The 19,816-nt window shown below is 41.1% G+C and overlaps 2 protein-coding genes across 2 annotated transcripts; both read left to right on the top strand.

The window, feature by feature from the left end:
• Positions 1–7,365: 7,365 nt before the first annotated feature.
• On the top strand, positions 7,366–8,337 carry LOC134405680 (olfactory receptor 10A4-like). Its single transcript, XM_063136925.1, has one exon. It carries the CDS (start codon positions 7,366–7,368, stop codon positions 8,335–8,337), a length of 972 nt encoding a protein of 323 aa, XP_062992995.1.
• A 6,490-nt stretch (positions 8,338–14,827) lies between these two features.
• Positions 14,828–15,799, top strand: LOC134405679 (olfactory receptor 10A4-like). The gene has a single exon (XM_063136924.1). The coding sequence runs from the start codon at positions 14,828–14,830 to the stop codon at positions 15,797–15,799; it is 972 nt and encodes a 323-aa protein (XP_062992994.1).
• Positions 15,800–19,816: the final 4,017 nt, after the last annotated feature.

The following is a 19,816-nucleotide window of genomic DNA, read 5'->3' as shown; positions in this document are numbered from 1 at the left end:
GTGCTACTAGATTTCTAAATATCACTTCATTCTTGAATTATACTACCTTATTATTGGGGGGGTTGGCAGTGGGGGGGTGGATGTTACTGTATTTTTTCACAATTTTTAAAATGGCAGAATAAACCTAAAAACAATGAGAGAAGTGCCGGAGGTTGCCGACCTCATGAAAAGGACCCACAAATTTCTGTGAGAGAACAATCATGAGCTCACGATAAATGCTTCATGTTAAAATGCCCTTAGTTTCAATGTGGGAAACCTAGAACCGAACCTTTCCACCTTGAAAGTTCATTAAAGCTGCAACCCCATATCCATTTACATCACAGTAAACCACATTGAATGCATTCAAATTAATTTGAGGGTAAACATTCACAGGACAACTGACTATAATTATTTTTAAAACATTTTCTTTCTTTCAAAATAAATTTACTGCATTGCAGCGAAATATCAAGCCACTTGGAGCTTTGCAGATTTAGCATAGGAGCAGAGAAATAAATGACACGAGCCAGAGAGTGTGTATATATACATATACATATATATGTATATGTATATATGTATATACATATGTATATGTATATATGTATATACATATATACATATATATATTTCCTCTCTCTCCTCCAAGCACTCACTCTCTTTCTGCCTAATCAATGAATTATTGGCAAATCTTTCTCTTCCAGTTCTCTTTCCTCTCCAGCCTCTACACATTAGGCTGGCCCTATGAAAAGGAGGACAGGGCTCCTGTATCTTTAACAGCTGCATTGAAAGGGGAATTTCAGCAGGTGTCATTTGTATGCATGCAGCAACTGGTGAAATTCCCTCTTCATCACAGCAGTTGAAGCTGCAGGTGCCCTCTTTTGTATCTGGTCACTCTAATATAGCCCCTACCTGATCTCAGGATCCTCTGTGCATCATTTAGACACACAGGGATGATCCCACACACACATACACAGAGAGAAAGACAGAAAGACAGACAGACAGACAGACAGACAGACAGACAGACTTACTAAGCACTGATTGCAGAGAAATCTGGGTGTACCATAAATTCCTGTGTAATGAAGTTAGCAAGTGTCATGGATACAAATTCACTGATGACAATCCCATCTGGAGAACTATATGAATGAGTCTGAACTCTTCTCCTCCAGCTACACATGGAGGACTTCAAACTCTTGCTGGAAGAATAATGCAGCAGCAAAATCAGACAAAGTGCTAACAAATCTTGCCCCAAGCGCCAATGGAAACCTTTCATGATCATTGATGGTCAAAAGTACCAATGCTAGTCTTCTTGCCAGAAGTTAATGGAAAGCTTGGATTGGCAGAGCCGTGTTTACCTCAAACTGACCTTCAAAATTGTGATAGGCAGAAGATTTAACCGGAGTTTTATAGACTGAATGCAGCATCTCATCACATTAGAAATGTGCTAGTTTTGTATTGATTTTGCACAAAGAAGCCTTTGATTATTGATGGGGCTTCCAAGAACAACAGTGCTGATTACAGTTATTTTAATAGTTACAGGAACATGTGTTATTTTTTGTCAGAATCCTCAAGTGTCAGCAAAAGGGGAAAATATGTATTGGTTTTGCATATTGAAGATCCTGGTTATTCCCTTTAGGACTTCCTAAAGAAACAGTATTGATCACTGCAATTTTAATAATTATATGGCAGAGCATCTTTTTTGTCAGACTCCTCAAATCTCAGCACAAGTTGTTGCTATCCTTCTATAAGGTGTGCTGTGCTCTGGCTTGGGGCAGTGAAGCTAGATACAAAATTATATTGGGGTCAAACAGCTTTTTGGAGACTTGGGCCATAGCTAGACCAGGCCTGTATCCCAGGATCGTCCCGGGATCAAATTTTATAGGTTATTTCATGTACTCTAATTAGAGTACATGAAATAACCTATAAAAATGAGAAAATGCTGTCATTTGGTTAAAATTTTGGTCTGGTTCAAATTTTAATACAAATTGATCTAATGCATACTTCCCAAATTAAAGAGCTTCGTGTGTAAAGAGCCTCGTGTGGCGCAGAGCGGTAAAGCAGCAGTTTCTGCAGCTGAAACTCTCCCCACGGCCTGAGTTCGATCCCAGCAGAAGCTGGTTTCAGGCAGCCAGCTCAGGTTGACTCAGCCTGCCATCCTCTCAAGGTTGGTAAAATGAGTACCCAGCTAGCTGGGGGAAAGGTAATAACAGCCAGGGAAGGCAACAGCAAACCACCCCGCTATAAGGCCTGCCAAGAAAACGTCAGCGAAAGCTGGCATCCCTCCAAGCGTCAGTAATGACTCAGTGCTTGCACGAGAGGTTCCTTTCCTTTACTTCCTTCGAATTTTAATACAAATTGATCTAATGCACACTTCCCAAATTAATACATAAACAGGAATGCAAGTGCCCATTAAATATGCTATTTCATCATGCATTTGTACAATAAAACTGTGATAATTGGGAGAAATCACATATAAAAAGGTATACATTCTATTGTATTTTTTTACACTGCACTTTTTTAATTTCTGTGAACCACCCAGAGTGTTTCAGCTTCTGGGCGGCATAGAAATTAAATGAAATTAATTAATAAACTATTATTATTATTATTATTATTATTATTATTATTATTATTATTAGAATAACCCAAATAACCTATAAAATCATAAATGGATGACAAAACCAAATGAAGGATGCACCCAGATCACAAGACTTGAGATGAGTAAAAATTAGTTTGGTTCAAATTTTAATACCACTTGACTTAATTCATAGTTCCTGAGTCAATACATAAACAGGAACACAATTGTCTTTTCAATTTTATATTTTGCATTGCATTTGTAAAATATTTGTTTGTGAATTAGGAGAAAATGCATACAAAAATGTATGAATTAGGAAAATATAGTACAGTGTGTGTGTGTGTGTGTGTGTGTGTATAAGAAGCAAGTATGTGCAAATAAAACAAGATCAAAATAGAAACAGACAAATTCATCCACCGCTATTCAGGACACTTGAATTATTTTAAATTAACTATGATTTCCTTTGCCCAAAGCTCCTGTCATGTCTACAGGAACCCATTCGGATGATACATTGGAAAGTGGCAACCAGTCCTGCTTGACTGTGATCGAACTTTTAGGCTTCTCAGAATTCCAGAAAACGCGGAGCCTTCTGTTTTGGCTGGTCCTAACTTTCCACTTGGTGGCCTTGGCAGACAAAAGCATGATATTGATCCTCACCATTGCCGATCCAGCCCTTCCCACACCAATGTACTTCTTCCTCCGGAAAATAAGCTGCTCCGCCCGACCAACGGTTTGGGCGGGAAGCAACCATTGTGAGCCGGGCGGGGCAGAAGAAAGGCGCTCACGAGGCTCATCCACAAACACATACAATATTTAGGAATTATTTTACAAATAAAATGGAAGATTAAATAAATCAAATCATGGGAAATTAAAAGAAAACATTAGAACAGAGATGGGAAGTTTAACAAATGTTCATGCTTTGGAAGAATCAGGCCAGTTAAAATGAACACTCTCCCTAAAAGAAATGCTTGATAACTGATAATTCCAAGTTGCACTTCAAAAAGAATTGCGGATGGAAGGTGAAATAACGAGACGAGACAAGAAGTTGGATTTAAAATAGGGCCACATTTATTTATGAATACCTGCAAATGAAGATGGAAGCCTAGGTGGGCATCTTTTCTTGTCCAACTTCTTGTCCATTTATTTTATTTATTTATTTATTTATTTATTACATTTTTATACCACCCAATAGCCAAAGCTCTCTGGGCGGTTCACAAAAATTAAAACCACAAAAAACATCCAACAGGTTAAAAACACAATTACGAAATGCAGTATAAATACAGTATAAAAAGCGCAACCAGGATAAAACCACACAGCAAAGTTGATTATAAGATTAAAATACAGAGTTAAAACAGTAAAATTTAAATTTAAGTGAAAATTAAATGTTAAAATACTGAGTGAATAAAAAGGACTTCAGCTGGCGACGAAAGCAGTACAGTGTAGGCGCCAGGCGGACCTCTCTGGGGAGCTCGTTCCACAACCGGGGTGCCACAGCGGAGAAAGCCCTCCTCCTAGTAGCCACCTGCCTCACTTCCTTTGGCCATAATTGGGATTGGGCAATCCATTCATATCCCAACTGGTGACACGTGTCTATCACCACCTGTCAGGATTCCCCTTTTGGGGTAGGTAGGCCTTCTGATGTCACTCTCCCTCAGGTTGCAAAACGCTGAGTGAGTGACTAAGGTTGGCCTAAGAGGTAACCCTTATCCCATCATCTGGTGCCACAGGACTCTGAGCTGAGGGCCTCAGGTATTACCAATCACCACATCGATGCATAAGAATGCTCACCAACCTTATCCTTGCTCCCAATGCCCGCACGCCTGCTCCCAGTCAAAATGTGACCAAAGTCAACCAATTAGCCTAGTTAATACTCCCCTGCTGTCTTACAATGTGAAGTAGATGAAAAAAACCTCCCAAAAGAAATGATTGAGAGCAAAAAATTTCGACTTGGCCCCCTTAGGGGCAACCAGAAAACCCACACTGTCTACAGGGAGGACACAGAGAAGGCTGAGGAGGGGAAGTGCTCCATAAATAGGGTTTCCAGACCCCTCCCCACATCAGTGGCACCAAACAGAGGAAGCCTATGGCGAGCCTCCACAAATCTCAATCCCCTCCACCGCAATTGCCTCACCATGCCCAGGCAAGCCAGGCTTGGTTGTGAGGCCTATGTAAACAAATGGTAATATGAAAAATCAATTTAGGGAGCAACCCTGAGCTCCCAGGGAAAGCAGCTAAAGCATTGTTGGATTTCCCTTTCCATCCAGGAACTTTCCTTTCTGCTAGCTAAGCAGAAGCAACACCATGGAACATCTCCTCATTCCAACTCTGGCAAGAGCCACCATCATTGGTCCAATCGCAGTAGGGTGAGTTTAAACGCATATGATTACATTAATGAGACTTTGGATCACAATTGTGACCGAATCTCATGGGTTGTAACCTATGCTAGTCTAACTTAAAACCCATTTATTCACCGGCATCTACTCTAAGTTGGGCTATCTTCAGACCCAACCCATAGAATACTTCCTATTTACTTATTTTATGTTTATCCCTTCCTTCATTCTACTACTAAATGGATTTAAAGTGCCTATTATTATTATTATTATTATTATTATTATTATTATTATTATTATTTACATTTATATCCCACCTTTGTTTTCCATCTTAAAGAACCCAAGGCAGCATACCTAATCATCATCCTCTCCATTTTTAAAAAATAAAAGCAATTGAACTCTTAATAGGGACATAGAATTTATCTGGCTATGGGGACGGAGAACATTTTAAATAGATCTCTGAGTGCAGATTTTGCACAATAATCTCCTTTTTCCCTCAGGTCAGTGTCTCCCTGGTCATTTGTTTACCAAACCCCACTCCAATTAATAATTGTTCAGTTATGTGGCTTTCAGAAGGGGAAAAAACACCTCTTCTCTTAGGAATTTCTCATCCCATAGACATACAGTACTTTAAAAATGCTTTTAACAATCCATGCTGATTAGCATCATGTAAGCAGCTGGCCAGGTATATCAGAAGAAGGATCTTTTCCAAGGATTGGAGTAGATGAAGTGGCATCTACAACAGAAGAATCTTCACTGCTTTGTCTATCCAATGAGCAGTGCAGAATTTCCAGCTGCCATCCAGTGGACATTTGACACCCATTAGAACATTATCAGCATACTTCCAGAAATGTAAGATCGAAATAAGGATGTGCTTAGTCAGCTGGTTGGGTGGCTAATGCCTTCATGCATGCATGTGTTCATAAAATTGGAGTTGTTCTTAGGTAAAACTGAATTAGACAATTGGGTAACTTTTCTTTTGGGTTTTCGTTTTATCTTTGAAAGGATTTTTACATATTTTAGTGGTTGGGGGGGATTCAGATCATGCCTGAAATGTCTGCACGTTGAATGAAGCTAACATTGTTCTGTTGGATTAATAGAAAAGAGTACAGTTCCACAGAGGGCAATGGCTTGAAAGGTTGTCACACAGAGGAGAGCCAGGATCTTTTCTCAGTCATCTCAGAGTGCAGGACATGGAATAATGGGCTCAAGTTACAGGAAGACAGATTCCAGCTGGACATCATGAAAAACTTTCTGACTGTTCAAGCAGTAGGACAATGGAAACAATTACCTAGGAGGTTGTGAGCTCTCCCATGTTATAGGCATTCAAGATGTAGCTGGACAGCCATCTTTCAAGGATGCTTTAAGGTGGATTCCTGCATTGAGCAGAGGGTTGGAGTCAATGGCCTTAAAGGACCCTTCCAACTCTACTATTCTATGATTCTATGACCATTGAGGAGAAACAATGGGAACTCAAGTTCAACTGGAGTGCATATAGTCCATGGGTGAGGAACGTCTTTCAGCTTGGGGATCAAATCCAATTTTGAAGAATTCCAATAATGGGTGCAATACACAACAAAGGGTCTCAGGCCACAGCAACAAAAACTCCAGCATATTGAAGCTTAAAATTCTTACGTCCAGTAACTAACACTTCGGATGTGAATTTCAATTTTTCAGAAAGGGGAATGCAATGGCACTAAAGCCTGGAAAAACAAATCAATTGATGGTTGCGGGGAAGGGAGGCTGTGGATTGTGTATGGTCATTTGGGGAACCCTAGAGGGACAGATTTTACCCTTGGGCCTGTTTTGGTCCAAAATCATCTTGAAATGGACTTTGTGAATCAACCAATTGCAGGGGAATTTGCACACGAAGAATTTCAGTTTAGAAAGAAAAAGGATCACACATGCGCTGGAACAAGCAGTGCTTCTATATTATGTGATTATTATTATTATAACTATTATTACTAGCATACCTGAACTAACCTATAAAAATTATAAATGGGTGACAAAACCAAAGCAAGGGCATACCCAGATCACAAGAATAGGCATGGTGGAATTTAATTTGGTTTGGGTTTTAATACTAATTCACCTAATGCACACTTCCTGAATTAAAAAATAAACAGGAATGCAAGTGTCCTTCAAATGTTATATTTTGCAACGCGTTTGTACAATAAAACAGTGTGAATTAGGAGAAATCCATACAAAAATGAATACATTAGATTGTATATTTTATTTTAAGCTGTTCCTTCTGGTTTAAATTTTTGTGTGCTGCCCAGACAGCTTCATCTATTTGGCAGTATAGATATGAAATGACACAATTGAAATGAAATAACTAAATTGCATTAGGCAAAACATAGTACAACATAAATATATCTGAGGACAGTGCTTGAAATAAAATGAGAACATTATAGAAACAGAAAAATCATCCATCCCTACTCAGGACACTTGAATTATTTTGAATTAACTATGTCTTTGTTTGAAGCTCCTGTTATGTCTCCAGGAACCCATCCGAATGATACAGTGAAACAAGTCAACCAGTCCTGCTTGACTGAGATCACACTTTTAGGCTTCTCAGACTTCCAGAAAACACAGACCCTTTTGTTTTGGCTGGTACTAACATTCTACTTGGTGGCTTTGGCTGGCAACAGCATGATATTGATCCTCACCATTGCCAATCCGACCCTTCACACACCAATGTACTTCTTCCTCCAAAACCTGTCCTTCTTGGAAATTGGCTACACCACAACCATCATCCCTAAGACGCTAGATCATTTAATGTCAGACAATCTCACCATATCTTTTGTGGGCTGTGGGATTCAGATGTATTTCTTCATCCTCTTTGGCATCACGGAGTGTTGCCTTCTCTGTGTCATGTCATATGACCGCTACGTTGCCATATGTAAGCCTCTGCAATATTCATGCATCATGAGCCCCACGGAATGTGCCCGCTTGGCTGCCATCTCATGGGCCATTGGGATTTTGGTGACTTTTGTGCAGTCTGTTCAAATACTTATTCTTCCTTTCTGTGGGCCTAATAGAATCAGCCATTTCTTCTGTGACATTTTGCCTGTTTTGAGACTGGCCACTACAGACACTTTCAAGGATGAACTGATCGTTGCCACAGTAACAGTGTTCTTTATCCTGGTACCCTTTTTGCTCATCCTCTTGTCCTACATCCTCATTATCTCCACTATCCTAAGGATGCCTGCAGCTAAGAACAGGCGCAAAGCATTCTCCACCTGTTCCTCACATCTCATTGTTGTCTCTCTTTTCTATGGAACTGCCCTTTTCACCTATATGCGACCCAAATCATTATATTCCATTGACAATGACAGGATCCTTTCCCTTCTATACACAGTAGTGACACCAACATTTAACCCAATAATATACAGCCTGAGGAATAAAGAGATGAAAGCTGCTCTCAAGAAATCAATTGGAAGGAAACCATTTTTTCTTAGATAATCATCTCAATGTAGCAAATCAATTTTGTCCCTTTGTCACATGTCAAGAGCACTTCAATTTACAATTGCTACTCCTAATGCAGGTGTGCCCAAACTATTTGGCCATGAGGGCTCCATCCAATGTCATCTGTTTAGGATAGGGACCATGTGCACACGCGCACACACACACACACACACACACACAATGATCCACACTTCCAACACTGACAGCAGCACTCAAAGGGTCATAGATATAAAAGGGGTTTTAGGTCTGTGTTGCCTGTGTGATCCTGTTTATGTTTTTATGTAAATAGTTTTGCTCTTTGTACAATGCATTTTTAATGGTTTGTGAGCTCTGAAGAGTTTTATGTCAACTTCTTTTTTCTTTTTTCTTCTTTTTAAATATTTTATTAATTACATTGAACTCAATAATCAAGAATAAAAACAAAACATAGCACTGTACGCATCAATACTTGTACTTTATCCCTCCCCATTCCCTCCCCACGGGTCGATTACATCAAATCACAGCACAAAATATGCAAAATAGAGGTATCCCTATAATTGTGACAAGTCCAACAAAGTTTTGCAAGAAGATTGTTCATTATTTGGCTTTTATGAGTCCCACAGATTTCTATAGGCTTCTGCCAAAGTTGTTCAGTTTGATTCCTTTTTCATGTAGTCCATATATTTTTGCCAGTCTGTCCTGAAAGTATCTTTTGTCTTTATCCCTCTATGGCCATAGCTAGACGGGTCGAAATCCTGGGGCGATTCCCAGGATCATCCCTCTGCATTCACATGACACACAGGGGATCCCGGGATCAGGGAGGGATGATCCCTCCTGTGCCCCAGGATCTTGCCTTACACTTTAGGCCTGGTTTTTTTGTGGTCTTGTGCTGACCTCGAGACCGCGGAACGTGCGGCCGCATGCCCCGGTTCATCCCGGCTCCTCGCGATTCCTTGCGAGGAGCTGGGACCCGCGCACCAGGCACAGAGCTCCTCAGGAAAGGAATATCGATTCTTCACACTGGTAGACTATCAGGAAAAGGGTTTAAGATTTTTCTTCAAAAAAAAATCCTAAAAAATCCAGGGATGAACCAATCTGATTTACACTTGGCATACTGAAAGCTCTACTTACCAGCTCTCAAGGTCCCAAATTGCATCTCTTTACCTTTATAAATGTGGGAGCTGTGGGCAAGGAGGGTGCATTTTCCACATTTCTTTTAAGATGAAAATGCCTACTCAAGAGTAAGAACATAGCGTTAAATAGGACCTCTCTCCCTCCCCCTTCATGGTTAAGTGGAGAACTGCCCCACCCCCTCTTTAGTTAGCAAGACTGCCCTTAGACACACACACACCCAACAAAGAATAGGATGGTCAGACAGAACACAATGACAGCAATACACAGGGAGGGAGGAGTGCATTTATTTCACATGGAGGGGAAAACACGAGACTTTCCACACTCCAAAAAAGAAATGAAAAATGGAGGGGAAGAGGCAAAATGAGTGCAGGATGTGGACAATGTCATTTGAGCTCCGGTCTGCAAAACCACATACCAGGCATGGTGAATGTGTGATAAATCGCTGGTGTGATGGAGCCCTTAATCTATTCAGTACCAAGTCCATTTATTTCAATGGAGCCAGGGCCAGGGCCAGACTATTTTGTGCCATTATACCGCTCCCGTAGCCATGGCTCTCTGGGCGTTTTTTGTCTCTAGGCAAGGTGAGCTACTTTCACACACACACACCCAAAAAATGCCAACTTTGATTTTTAAGAACAGATGTTTCCTGGAAAAAATAAGAAGCACAAAACTTGAAACTGCTAAATTTATGTTAAAGTGCAAGAAATACGTCATGCCAATTATAGCAAACAAATTGGAAATGAACATCTATGGGTCTAAAATGCATTATTTAATATGAATATCACCTCCAAATCATCCCCCCCAACTCACACACGCGCGCACACACATGCTCAGCATCACTCACTCCAAACAAACACATGCATGAACACATGCATTCACTCAAAGACCCCATGCGCCCCATTCACCCATACATTCTCTCTCTCTCTCTCTCTCTCTCTCTCTCTCACGCACACACACACACACCTACCTTAGTCCTACCTTATTCACTTCTTCTCTTTCTTCTTCTCCACCTCCTGGTGCTTGCTGCTTGCTTCTTCTTCCTTCTTCTTCTTCCCACTCTTCTTCAGCGCTGTCTTCGTGACAGTGAGTGAACTGAGCCCCACCCCGTGCCTCACGTCACCCTTATGCTGACAAGATGGCGCCCCGCGCCCGCCCAGCCGAAGCAAAGCCAGGGACGCTGGGGGGGGCACATTCAGGCTTCCAGGCGCATTCCGGAAGTCCGAACGTGGAGCCGCCCCCCACCCCAGCATCCCTGGCTTCGCTTCAGCTGGGTGGGCACGGGGCGCCATCTCACCCTCCCAGGCCCAGCTGAATCATCGGGCTGGGCCGGCTCACAGCCAACGCACATGAGTGCTACACTGTGCCCAGTGCCCCTCTTAATTTGGCGCTCTAGGTGGCCACCTGAGTGGTCTCTATCGTAGCACTGGCCCTGAATGGAGCTGATTCCCAGTTAAGCAAGTATAGGATAGAAATCTAAGTTATAAATAGGTTCAAGGAAGCTAGCAAATTTGAAAAGCAGTGATAACTGAAACAGATATACAGATTAATCCCACCACGAGGTAAAAGGAAATGATAAAATGTAAAAGATATCTTTCAAAATATTTTATTAATTAATATTGTATTCCTTTACATTGCACTACTAAATGGATTTTAACTGCCACTGATGACGATGGTGAGGATGAGGAGGAGGATGATTTATTACATTTATGTTCCGGCTTTTTTCCTCCTTAAGGAACCCAAGGCAGCCTACCTAATCCTCCCCCTCAATTTTATCCTAACGACAGCCTTTTGAGGTATGCTAGGCTGAGGATCTGTGACTGGCCCAAAGTTGCCAGTGTCAGTTCTCAGCACATTGTAGCCTGTACTGGTGGCAATTTTTTTAATCACTTTGAAATTTTGAAAACATGCTCAGCTTTAATCAATGACAAAGGGCAGATCTGCACCAAGCAGGATTTGACACTTTGAAAATGGTTTGAAAAGTGTATGTGGAGTGTGTCCTGGGCCCCAACAATGGTCACTACTGTTAAAAACTGTTTTAAAGCAGTAGTGTAGATCTTGCATGGATGCTATTCTCTAACCATCTCCAAGTGGGATTTCCTACTGGGAACAATTTCATACAAAGCATGTTAAGGGTTTCCAGAAGGACCCATCAGAGTTACAGGAATGTTCTTTGCAACCTTTCATCTAATTTCTCTAGTGGTTAATGAAAGCTTTTTGTTTGCTTTGCAAGGATAGGATGCAATTGATGCTGGTGAGAGTTCAGTTTAGATCAAAAGCTATTACAGAACAAAGAGTTGTCATCGTAATCCATCTCAGAGGACCTCTATTTCATTAACTCCTAGGCAGCATTCACACATACACACACACACACACACACACACACACACACACACACACACCTAATTATAGATTATTCACTTTAGAATGATACTTTGATTAAAAATGATGATAATGATGCAGAATTTAATGTCAAGTTACAATTTTATCATAAGCCAGTATTTAAGAGCAAATGGGGGGTGGAGGCTGTAAAGATATTGATTTGATTGATTGATTGATTGATTGATTGATTGATTGATTGATTGCATTTCTATCCCACATAATATAATATGAATGATGAAGACTATGATCAACTGTTGTTAAATTATACAGTGTGTGTGTTCCTATTAACTAGGCATGTGGAACCTCTAGCCTGTATACCTAATCTGGCCTGTGAAAGAAGCAGATCATGCCAGAGGCTCCTTGGATTCTTCGGGGGTGGGGGTTGACCTCCAGGATCCACCCCTGTTGGAATCCTCCCCAGTGGAAACCCATCTGATATGAAATCAGAGGTAATTTCAGCAAGGTCAACAGCAGGAGACATGGGTGCTACTGGGAAGGGCAGCTCCTGCCAATACCAGCAGAGTCCATTTGCATGATTCACAATACCCATGGAGATAATATATGTTGCATGACTCTGGGACCTTCAACTGTGCTGTGCTTTCCCAGAATTCCACACGAGTGCAGGAAAAGCATGGGTTTTAGTTGTGGACACAGTGTTCAGTTTCGTCTAATGCTCTTCACTCCTCTTCCCGCTACCATTTATACAAGGGGGTCTCCTCTCACTCCCTTCAGCTAGACCTTTCCTCGCCATCACCTTATGCTTCTATTTAATTGTTGCAGAACACCGTTGAACCAAAAATCACATGAGAGTGTTGCCACAATATTTATTGTCACAAAGAACATGTTTGGGAACAACAGTTCACAAGCCATCAAGACTACGAAACCCATGATGCTGTGTGAAATGCATGGGCAATTTTATGATCTTAGAATTCAAATGGAGGCAGCAAATGGCATTATTGAGGAATAGCAATGCGGGGATGGGACTTGCCAAAATAGGCACATAGAATTTCTCTAGTTATGGGGAGGAGAAACATTTAAAAATGGAGCTCTGCGTAGAAATTTTGCATAATGATCTCCTTTCCACCTGATCAATGTCTGCCCAGGCATTGGTTTACCAAACCTCACTCCAATTAATAATGGCTCCATCACATGGCATTCAGAAGGGGGGGGGAACTACCTAGTCTCTTTGGAATTTCTCATCCCAGAGACATAAAGTGGTTTTAAAAATGTTTTTCCCATCCATACTGATTAGCATCATGTGAGCAGCCAATTAAGTATATCAGGAGAAGTATCTTTTCCAGAGGTTGGAACAAATGAAGACGCATTTACAGCAGCAGAATCTTCACTGCTTCGTCTGTCCAATAAGAATTTCCAGCTGTTATTCAGTGGACATTAGTCGCCTCTCAGAAAATTATCAGCATACTATCAGAAAAGTAAGATTGATATACCATAGGATGCCTAAGGATGTGTTTGGTTGGCTGGTTGGGTGGGGGCAACTGCCTCCATGCATGCATGCGTCCATAAATCGGGGTTTGTTTTTAAGTCATTCTGAATTATACAATTGAGTAAATTTTGTTTTGGGCTATTGATTTACTTTGATTTAGAGAGTTTCCCATATTTTAGTTGTTGGGGGTGAAGCAAATGATGTTGTGTTGGGTGAATGGAAAAGAGTACTCCTCCACAGAGAGCAATTGCTTGATCATTGAGGAGAAACAATGGGCAGTCATGTTCAACTAGGGTGCTTTTAGACCATGGGTGAGGGCTTCTTTTAGCTTGGGGTGGCGACCAGGAGGATTCAATGTCAGAGAAGCTCTCAGGGGCCACATGTCATTGCTGCTATATTATGGCTCAATTGTTCCTGTTGTTGTTGACAATATTACTGAAGAAAGAAAAGGACTTTAAGGAGTTAAATATGTCCTTGGCAAAATTCTCTCTGCCAGCAGGAGTCCAGATCGGAGCAGTTTTCTGGTCTACGTGCAAGACTTGTAAAAGAGACAATTGGTTAATTGAGCCAAGGGGAAAATGTATTTAAGATGTCCATGTTTAAAGACATGTTGTTGTCAGGTTTTTGTTAGGTTGCTATCAGGTTGTTACCGTTATTATTTTGTTTGGTGAAGAAGCTGTAAATATGACCATTTTGTAAAGTAATTATCTATTGTCAGTAAAAGTTTCTTACTGATAAAACAGACGTGAGTACTTGATTTATTCCTCAAGTAAGACTTGAAAGCTAGCAATCAGTGTGCTTCCAGTACTTCGCAGTCAGCACGCACTCTGGAAAATTAATCAATACCCCGACAAAATAATCTATAACATCTATAAATGGGTGACAAAACTGAAGGAAGCATGTTCTCAAATCACAGGACTAGGGATGGGGTAGAAATTAGGTTGGTTTGAATCTTAATGCTAACTGACCTAATTCATACTTCCTGAATTAATACATGAACAGGAATGCAATTATCCTTTGAGTTTTGTCCTTTTCAGAACATTTGTATAGTTAAACTGTGTTAATTAGGGGAAACTGCATACAGAATTATATCCATTTGGCAAAATAGAGTACAACATTTACCTATTTCTTCAATTCTAAGACGCACTTTTTCCCCCATATAAACATCTCTAAAAATGGGGTGCGTCTTAGAATCGCGGGTGTGTCTTAGGTTTTTTTTTTCTGTTGGTGGTACTGAAATTAGTGTGCATCTTACAATTGATGGTGTCTTACAATCGAAGAAATACGGTACATATATTATTTTTAAAAAGAGTGCTTGCAAAAACAAGTTATACTGCAGAAAATGGAGAAACGGGACAGAACATAGTTGTACTGGAAATAAAATGAGAACATTATAGAAACAAACAAATTCATCCATCTCTATTTTTGTGAACTGCCCAGAGAGCTCCGGCTATTGGGCGGTATAGAAATGTAATAAATAAATAAATAAATATTCATAAAAAGTGAATTATCTTGAATTAACTGTGGATTTCTTTGTTCAAAGCTCCAGTCATGTCACCAGGAACCCATCCGGATAATACATTGGAAAGTGGCAACCAGTCCTATTTGACTGAGATAATTTTTTTAGGCTTCTCAGACTTCCAGAATACACGGAACCTTTTGTTTTGGCTGGTACTAACATTCTACTTGGTGGCCTTGGCTGGCAACAGCATGATATTGATCCTCACCATTGCTGATATGGCCCTTCACACACCAATGTACTTCTTCCTCCAAAACCTGTCCTTCTTGGAAATTGGCTACACCACAACCATCATCCCTAAGACTCTAGATCATTTAATGTCAGACAATCTCACCATATCTTTTGTGGGCTGTGGGATTCAGATGTATTTCTTCATCCTCTTTGGCATCACAGAGTGTTGCCTTCTCTGTGTCATGGCGTATGACCGCTACGTTGCCATATGTAAGCCTCTGCAATATTCATGCATCATGAAACCCAAGGAATGTACCGGTTTGGCTGCCATCTCATGGGCTGTTGGTATTTTGGTGGCTTTTGTGCAGTCTTTTCAGATATTTACACTTCCTTTCTGTGGGCCTAATAGAATCAACCATTTCTTCTGCGACATTTTGCCTGTTTTGAGACTGGCCACTACAGACACTTTCAAGAATGAACTGATTGTTGCCACAGTAACAGTGATCTTTATCCTGGTACCATTTTTGCTCATCCTCCTCTCCTACATCCTCATCATCTCCACCATCCTAAGGATGCCTGTGGCTAAGAACAGACACAAAGCATTCTCCACCTGTTCTTCACATCTCATTGTTGTCTCTCTTTTCTTTGGAACAGCCACTTTCACTTACATTCGACCCAAATCAGTCTGTTCCCTGGATAGTGACAGGATCCTTTCCCTCCTCTACACAGTAGTGACACCAACATTTAACCCAATAATATACAGCCTGAGGAATAAAGAGATGAAAGCTGCTTTCAAGAAATCAATTGGAAGGAAACCATGTTTTCTTAGATAATCATCTCGCTGTAGCAAATCAATTTTGTCCCTTTGTCACATGTCAAGAGCACTTCAATTTACAGTTGGTACTCCTAATGCAGGTGTGCCCAGACTATTTGGCCATGAGGACTCCATCCAATGTCATCTGTTCAGGACAGGGACCATGTGCACGTGCGCACACAAACAATGCTCCCACTACCAACACTGACAGCAGCGCTCAAAGGGTCATAGATATAAACGGGGTTTTAGGTCTGTGTTGCCTCTGTGATCCTGTTTATGTTTTTATGTAAATGGTTTTGCTCTTTGTACAATGCATTTTTGATGGTTTGTGAGTGCTGAAGAGTTTTATGTCAACTTCTATTGACTTGATCAGGCCAAGTAAAATCCAACACAGTAATGCCCAAACGATGTCCAGGATCCAAATCAGAACTCCACATGCCTGCCTCCTAAAGGGGTTTTTGGACCCATGTTTCCTGAACATCAACACACACATACATGCATACACATACACAGAGACCTCTTGGTGTACATGGATGGGGAGATCTATGAATCTCTGGGGATGAGTGAGGCAAAAGCCTGTCCCAATCTTGATGCTCCCTCTTCCAGCACTGACAGAAACACTCAGAGGGTCATAGAAATGAATTGCTTTTAGATATATGTTGTTTGTGCAAGTCTGTTGTTTTGTTTTTATGTAAATGGGGTTTTTCACTTTCTGGAATGTATTTTAATGTTTTTAATATTTGTGAGCTATCCAGATACCTTTAGTAATGGAGCGTTACAGAAATATAATAAATGATATGATGTGAAATTGAGCTCTCTGACACTGGATGCCAGAACATCTCCGAAAAAAGACAATCCGGCCTCCAGATTTCAGATGGAAAGCTTTCTGTGAGCAGCTCCTACAGCATTCTACCAGGAGTGGAAGCAGCGATGCTCAACATCATTTGCAATTGACAGCAGGGACCAAAAGGGTGAAGGTTAGCTTCATGGGTGGAGATGGAGGCCGTTTCTACACCTGCCCTTTTCCCCAGGATCATCCCAGGATCATCCCTTTATGTCCAAATGACACACAGGGCATCCCAGGAACAGGCAGGGATGATCCCTCCATTTTCCTGGGATAATTCTTAGGTGTAGAAAGGGCCAGAGATTAGTTATTCCAGGACTGCATCCAGGGGTGGCTGGAGAAATGGTCAGTGGTTGTCTCAGCAACAAGGAGAGCAATGGGGAAAACACAAACTGCTGGGAATGGGGTTGCATGTGGCCCATGAGTCATGGGTTGTACGTCCTATACCTCTCTTTCCAAGCACGCCTTCTCTTCACCAGAAAAAAAGAGTCCTTACTGTACCATCAGAGTCCTAACCATAGATAAATCTACTTTTTCCCCCAGTGTTCCTGAAGGTCTCATCTGCTTTGAGAGGAACAAGTCTCAGGCTCAGTGGTGTCCCCATGAGCCATTCAATGCCATAGGGAATCTTGTGCTCTCCAGGATCTGCTGTTGTGCAAAATCTGGCCACTCAGCCTGGCTCCACATGACTCAACCTCTGTTGATAGAGACCCCATGCACGTGTTACACATCTCTTTCCTTTCCCATCCCTCTCTATTAGTTCATTAACTGATCCACATTTGGGAGGGATTTGGGCAAGATGCCCTCAGGTGGGCTGGCTGCCTTGGTGGGGCCACCACATCCTCACTGCTATCACTGTTGTCATCTGTGTGTCCTGTCTCTCAAGTCCTATCTACACAGCCAACCCTAGGGGAAGGTGTGTAGTTCAGAGGTAGCCCATTGGCTTTGAACATAAGAGCATAAGAAAACGTAAGAAAAACCATGCAGTAGCAGACCAAGGGTCCATCCACTCCAGCATTATCTTCATGCAGTGGCTAACCAGCTGTTGACCAAGAACCCAAAAGGAGGACACAAGTGCAACAACACCCTCCCACCGATGTTCCCCATAGGCTTAATGCCATACGTAGACTTACTGCCTCTAATTCTGAAGGTAGCACATAGCCATCAGGACTAGCAGCCATTGATAGTCTTCTCCCCTGGGAATTTATCTAACCCCCTCCTCTAAAGCCATCCAAATTGGTTGCCATGGTAGCATTTTTGCATGCAGAATGTCCTAGATTCAATCCAGCATCTACAGGTAGTGCTGGAAAAACCAAGAGAGATGCTCAATGTCAATCAGTGTCACTAATGCTGAGCTAGATGGACGTAATGTCTGGCTTCATATACAGCACCTTCTGATGTTCTGAGGCAAGCTCAATCTGCAGCGCTTTCCTAGGAATTGTGCACTCATTTTGGGTGGCGGAGGTTCTGCAATTTGTGTAAATGATGGCCAAATTTGCACCAAATGCTGCCAAGTCAAGTGAGATAAAAGCCTTACAAACACGTCCAGCACAGCTTGGGCATGGTGTGGCCGTTGCAAGTGGGGGTGGTGAGACGAGGCATGGAGGCCATCAATTAGACGGTCTCACATTGCGCCACCTAGGAGGGGAGGGGTTTCCAAGGTTATTTAATTGGAAAACTCACCCCTCCCCTCCTCTTCTGTTCAAAGCAGCTCCCTCCCGCCCTTTCCTGAAGGTAGTGTGGTTTATCGGTCATCACTAGGCCAAGTAGGAATTTTTTACTTATAACCTACTGTTAATGTCATACTTTTTTTTGCCTACTTCACACTACAAGACAGGCTAGGGTGTAGTAAATAGGATGATTGGCATTCTCTGTTTTGGTCACATTGGATGGCAGGGAAGCAGATATCTCCACATGGTTAGGGCTGGTGAGCATTCCATGGCACCTAAAGGTGATGGGTAAACACCTGAGGCTCAACAGCTGTGAACCCTACAGTCCAGCTGGGGATATAAGGGTTACCCTTGACCGACCTTTTTCACTCACCCACAGACTTACGTCATGGGGAGAGGTGACACTGGAAGGTCTCCCACCCCAAAAGGGGGAGCCAAGGGGTGGCGGAATGTTTTGCGCCACCCTCTGGACAGGAATGTTTCACCCAAGAGAACACAGCTTGACAGAAAAAATACAACTAGCCCGAGGAACACGACAAGGTTGCCCACTTTCACCGGTTTTATTTGTATTGGTTAAAGAACTATTGGCGAATGTGATAAGAAAAGATGAAACTATTGAAGGGATAGGAAGGGAGGAGGAAATTAAAATAAATATGTTTGCAGATGATACAGTATTAAGAATTAAGAATCCATTGAAGAAAATGGATAGAATAAAACATCATCTGAGGGAATTTGAGGAGGTGACGGGATTAAAAATAAATTGGACAAAGTCAGAGATGATGTTGTTTAATTATAGTAAAAAAGGAAGAGAGAGTGGGAGAGTAAAGAGAAAAATATGAAAGTTAAAGAAATAATTAAATATCTAGGAATCAGGCTCACTAGGAATTTAGAAGATATGGAAAAGGGAAATTTAAACAGTTTGTAACAGGAAGTTATGGGTAAATTAGAGAAATATAAAAAGATAAATTTATCATGGTTTGGAAGAATAGCCCTTATAAAAATGAGGATTTCTCCCAAAGTATTTTTTTATTTAGAATGATGCCAATAAAATTATCAGAAAAAGAATTAAAAAGTTGGCAAAGTATAGTAAATAATTTTTGTAATGAAGATAGAAAGGTGAGACTTGATAAAAAAAGTTGGTAATGCAGTAAAAAGGAGGGCTAGGGCTCCCAAACTTAAAGTTATATTATGTAGCTAATAGGTTGAGACATGTGGTAGAAAGTATGATAGGAATAGGAGATTTAAATTGGTTGGAAGATAGAAAGGGAGATGATATAGAATGGAAATTAGAAAATATATATTTTTAGAGATTATGCTAAAAAAATGGGGGGAAGAAATAGAGAACCCCCTTTTAAAAAATCACTGGGAAATATGTCGAATATATTAAAATGACTTAGTTCTGAGTATTTCCCCAATATCACCAGTGATAATAATGAGGAACTTTCTGGAAAAAATTTAAAAAGGGTTGGGAAAAAGTCTAAAAGAAGGAAAGGTAATGAAGTTAAGAGACTGGTTAGAAAGG

This window comes from Elgaria multicarinata, chromosome 11, assembly GCF_023053635.1.
Source record: "Elgaria multicarinata webbii isolate HBS135686 ecotype San Diego chromosome 11, rElgMul1.1.pri, whole genome shotgun sequence".
NCBI lineage: Eukaryota > Metazoa > Chordata > Lepidosauria > Squamata > Anguidae > Elgaria > Elgaria multicarinata.
Note: the sequence above shows the minus strand (reverse complement) of the source record. Positions and strands in the feature narration are given on the sequence as shown.

Bases quoted from the DNA above. Each gene is read 5' to 3' on its own strand.
- LOC134405679 (XM_063136924.1), top strand. From the start codon at position 14,828: ATGTCACCAGGAACCCATCCGGATAATACATTGGAAAGTGGCAACCAG.
- LOC134405680 (XM_063136925.1), top strand. From the start codon at position 7,366: ATGTCTCCAGGAACCCATCCGAATGATACAGTGAAACAAGTCAACCAG.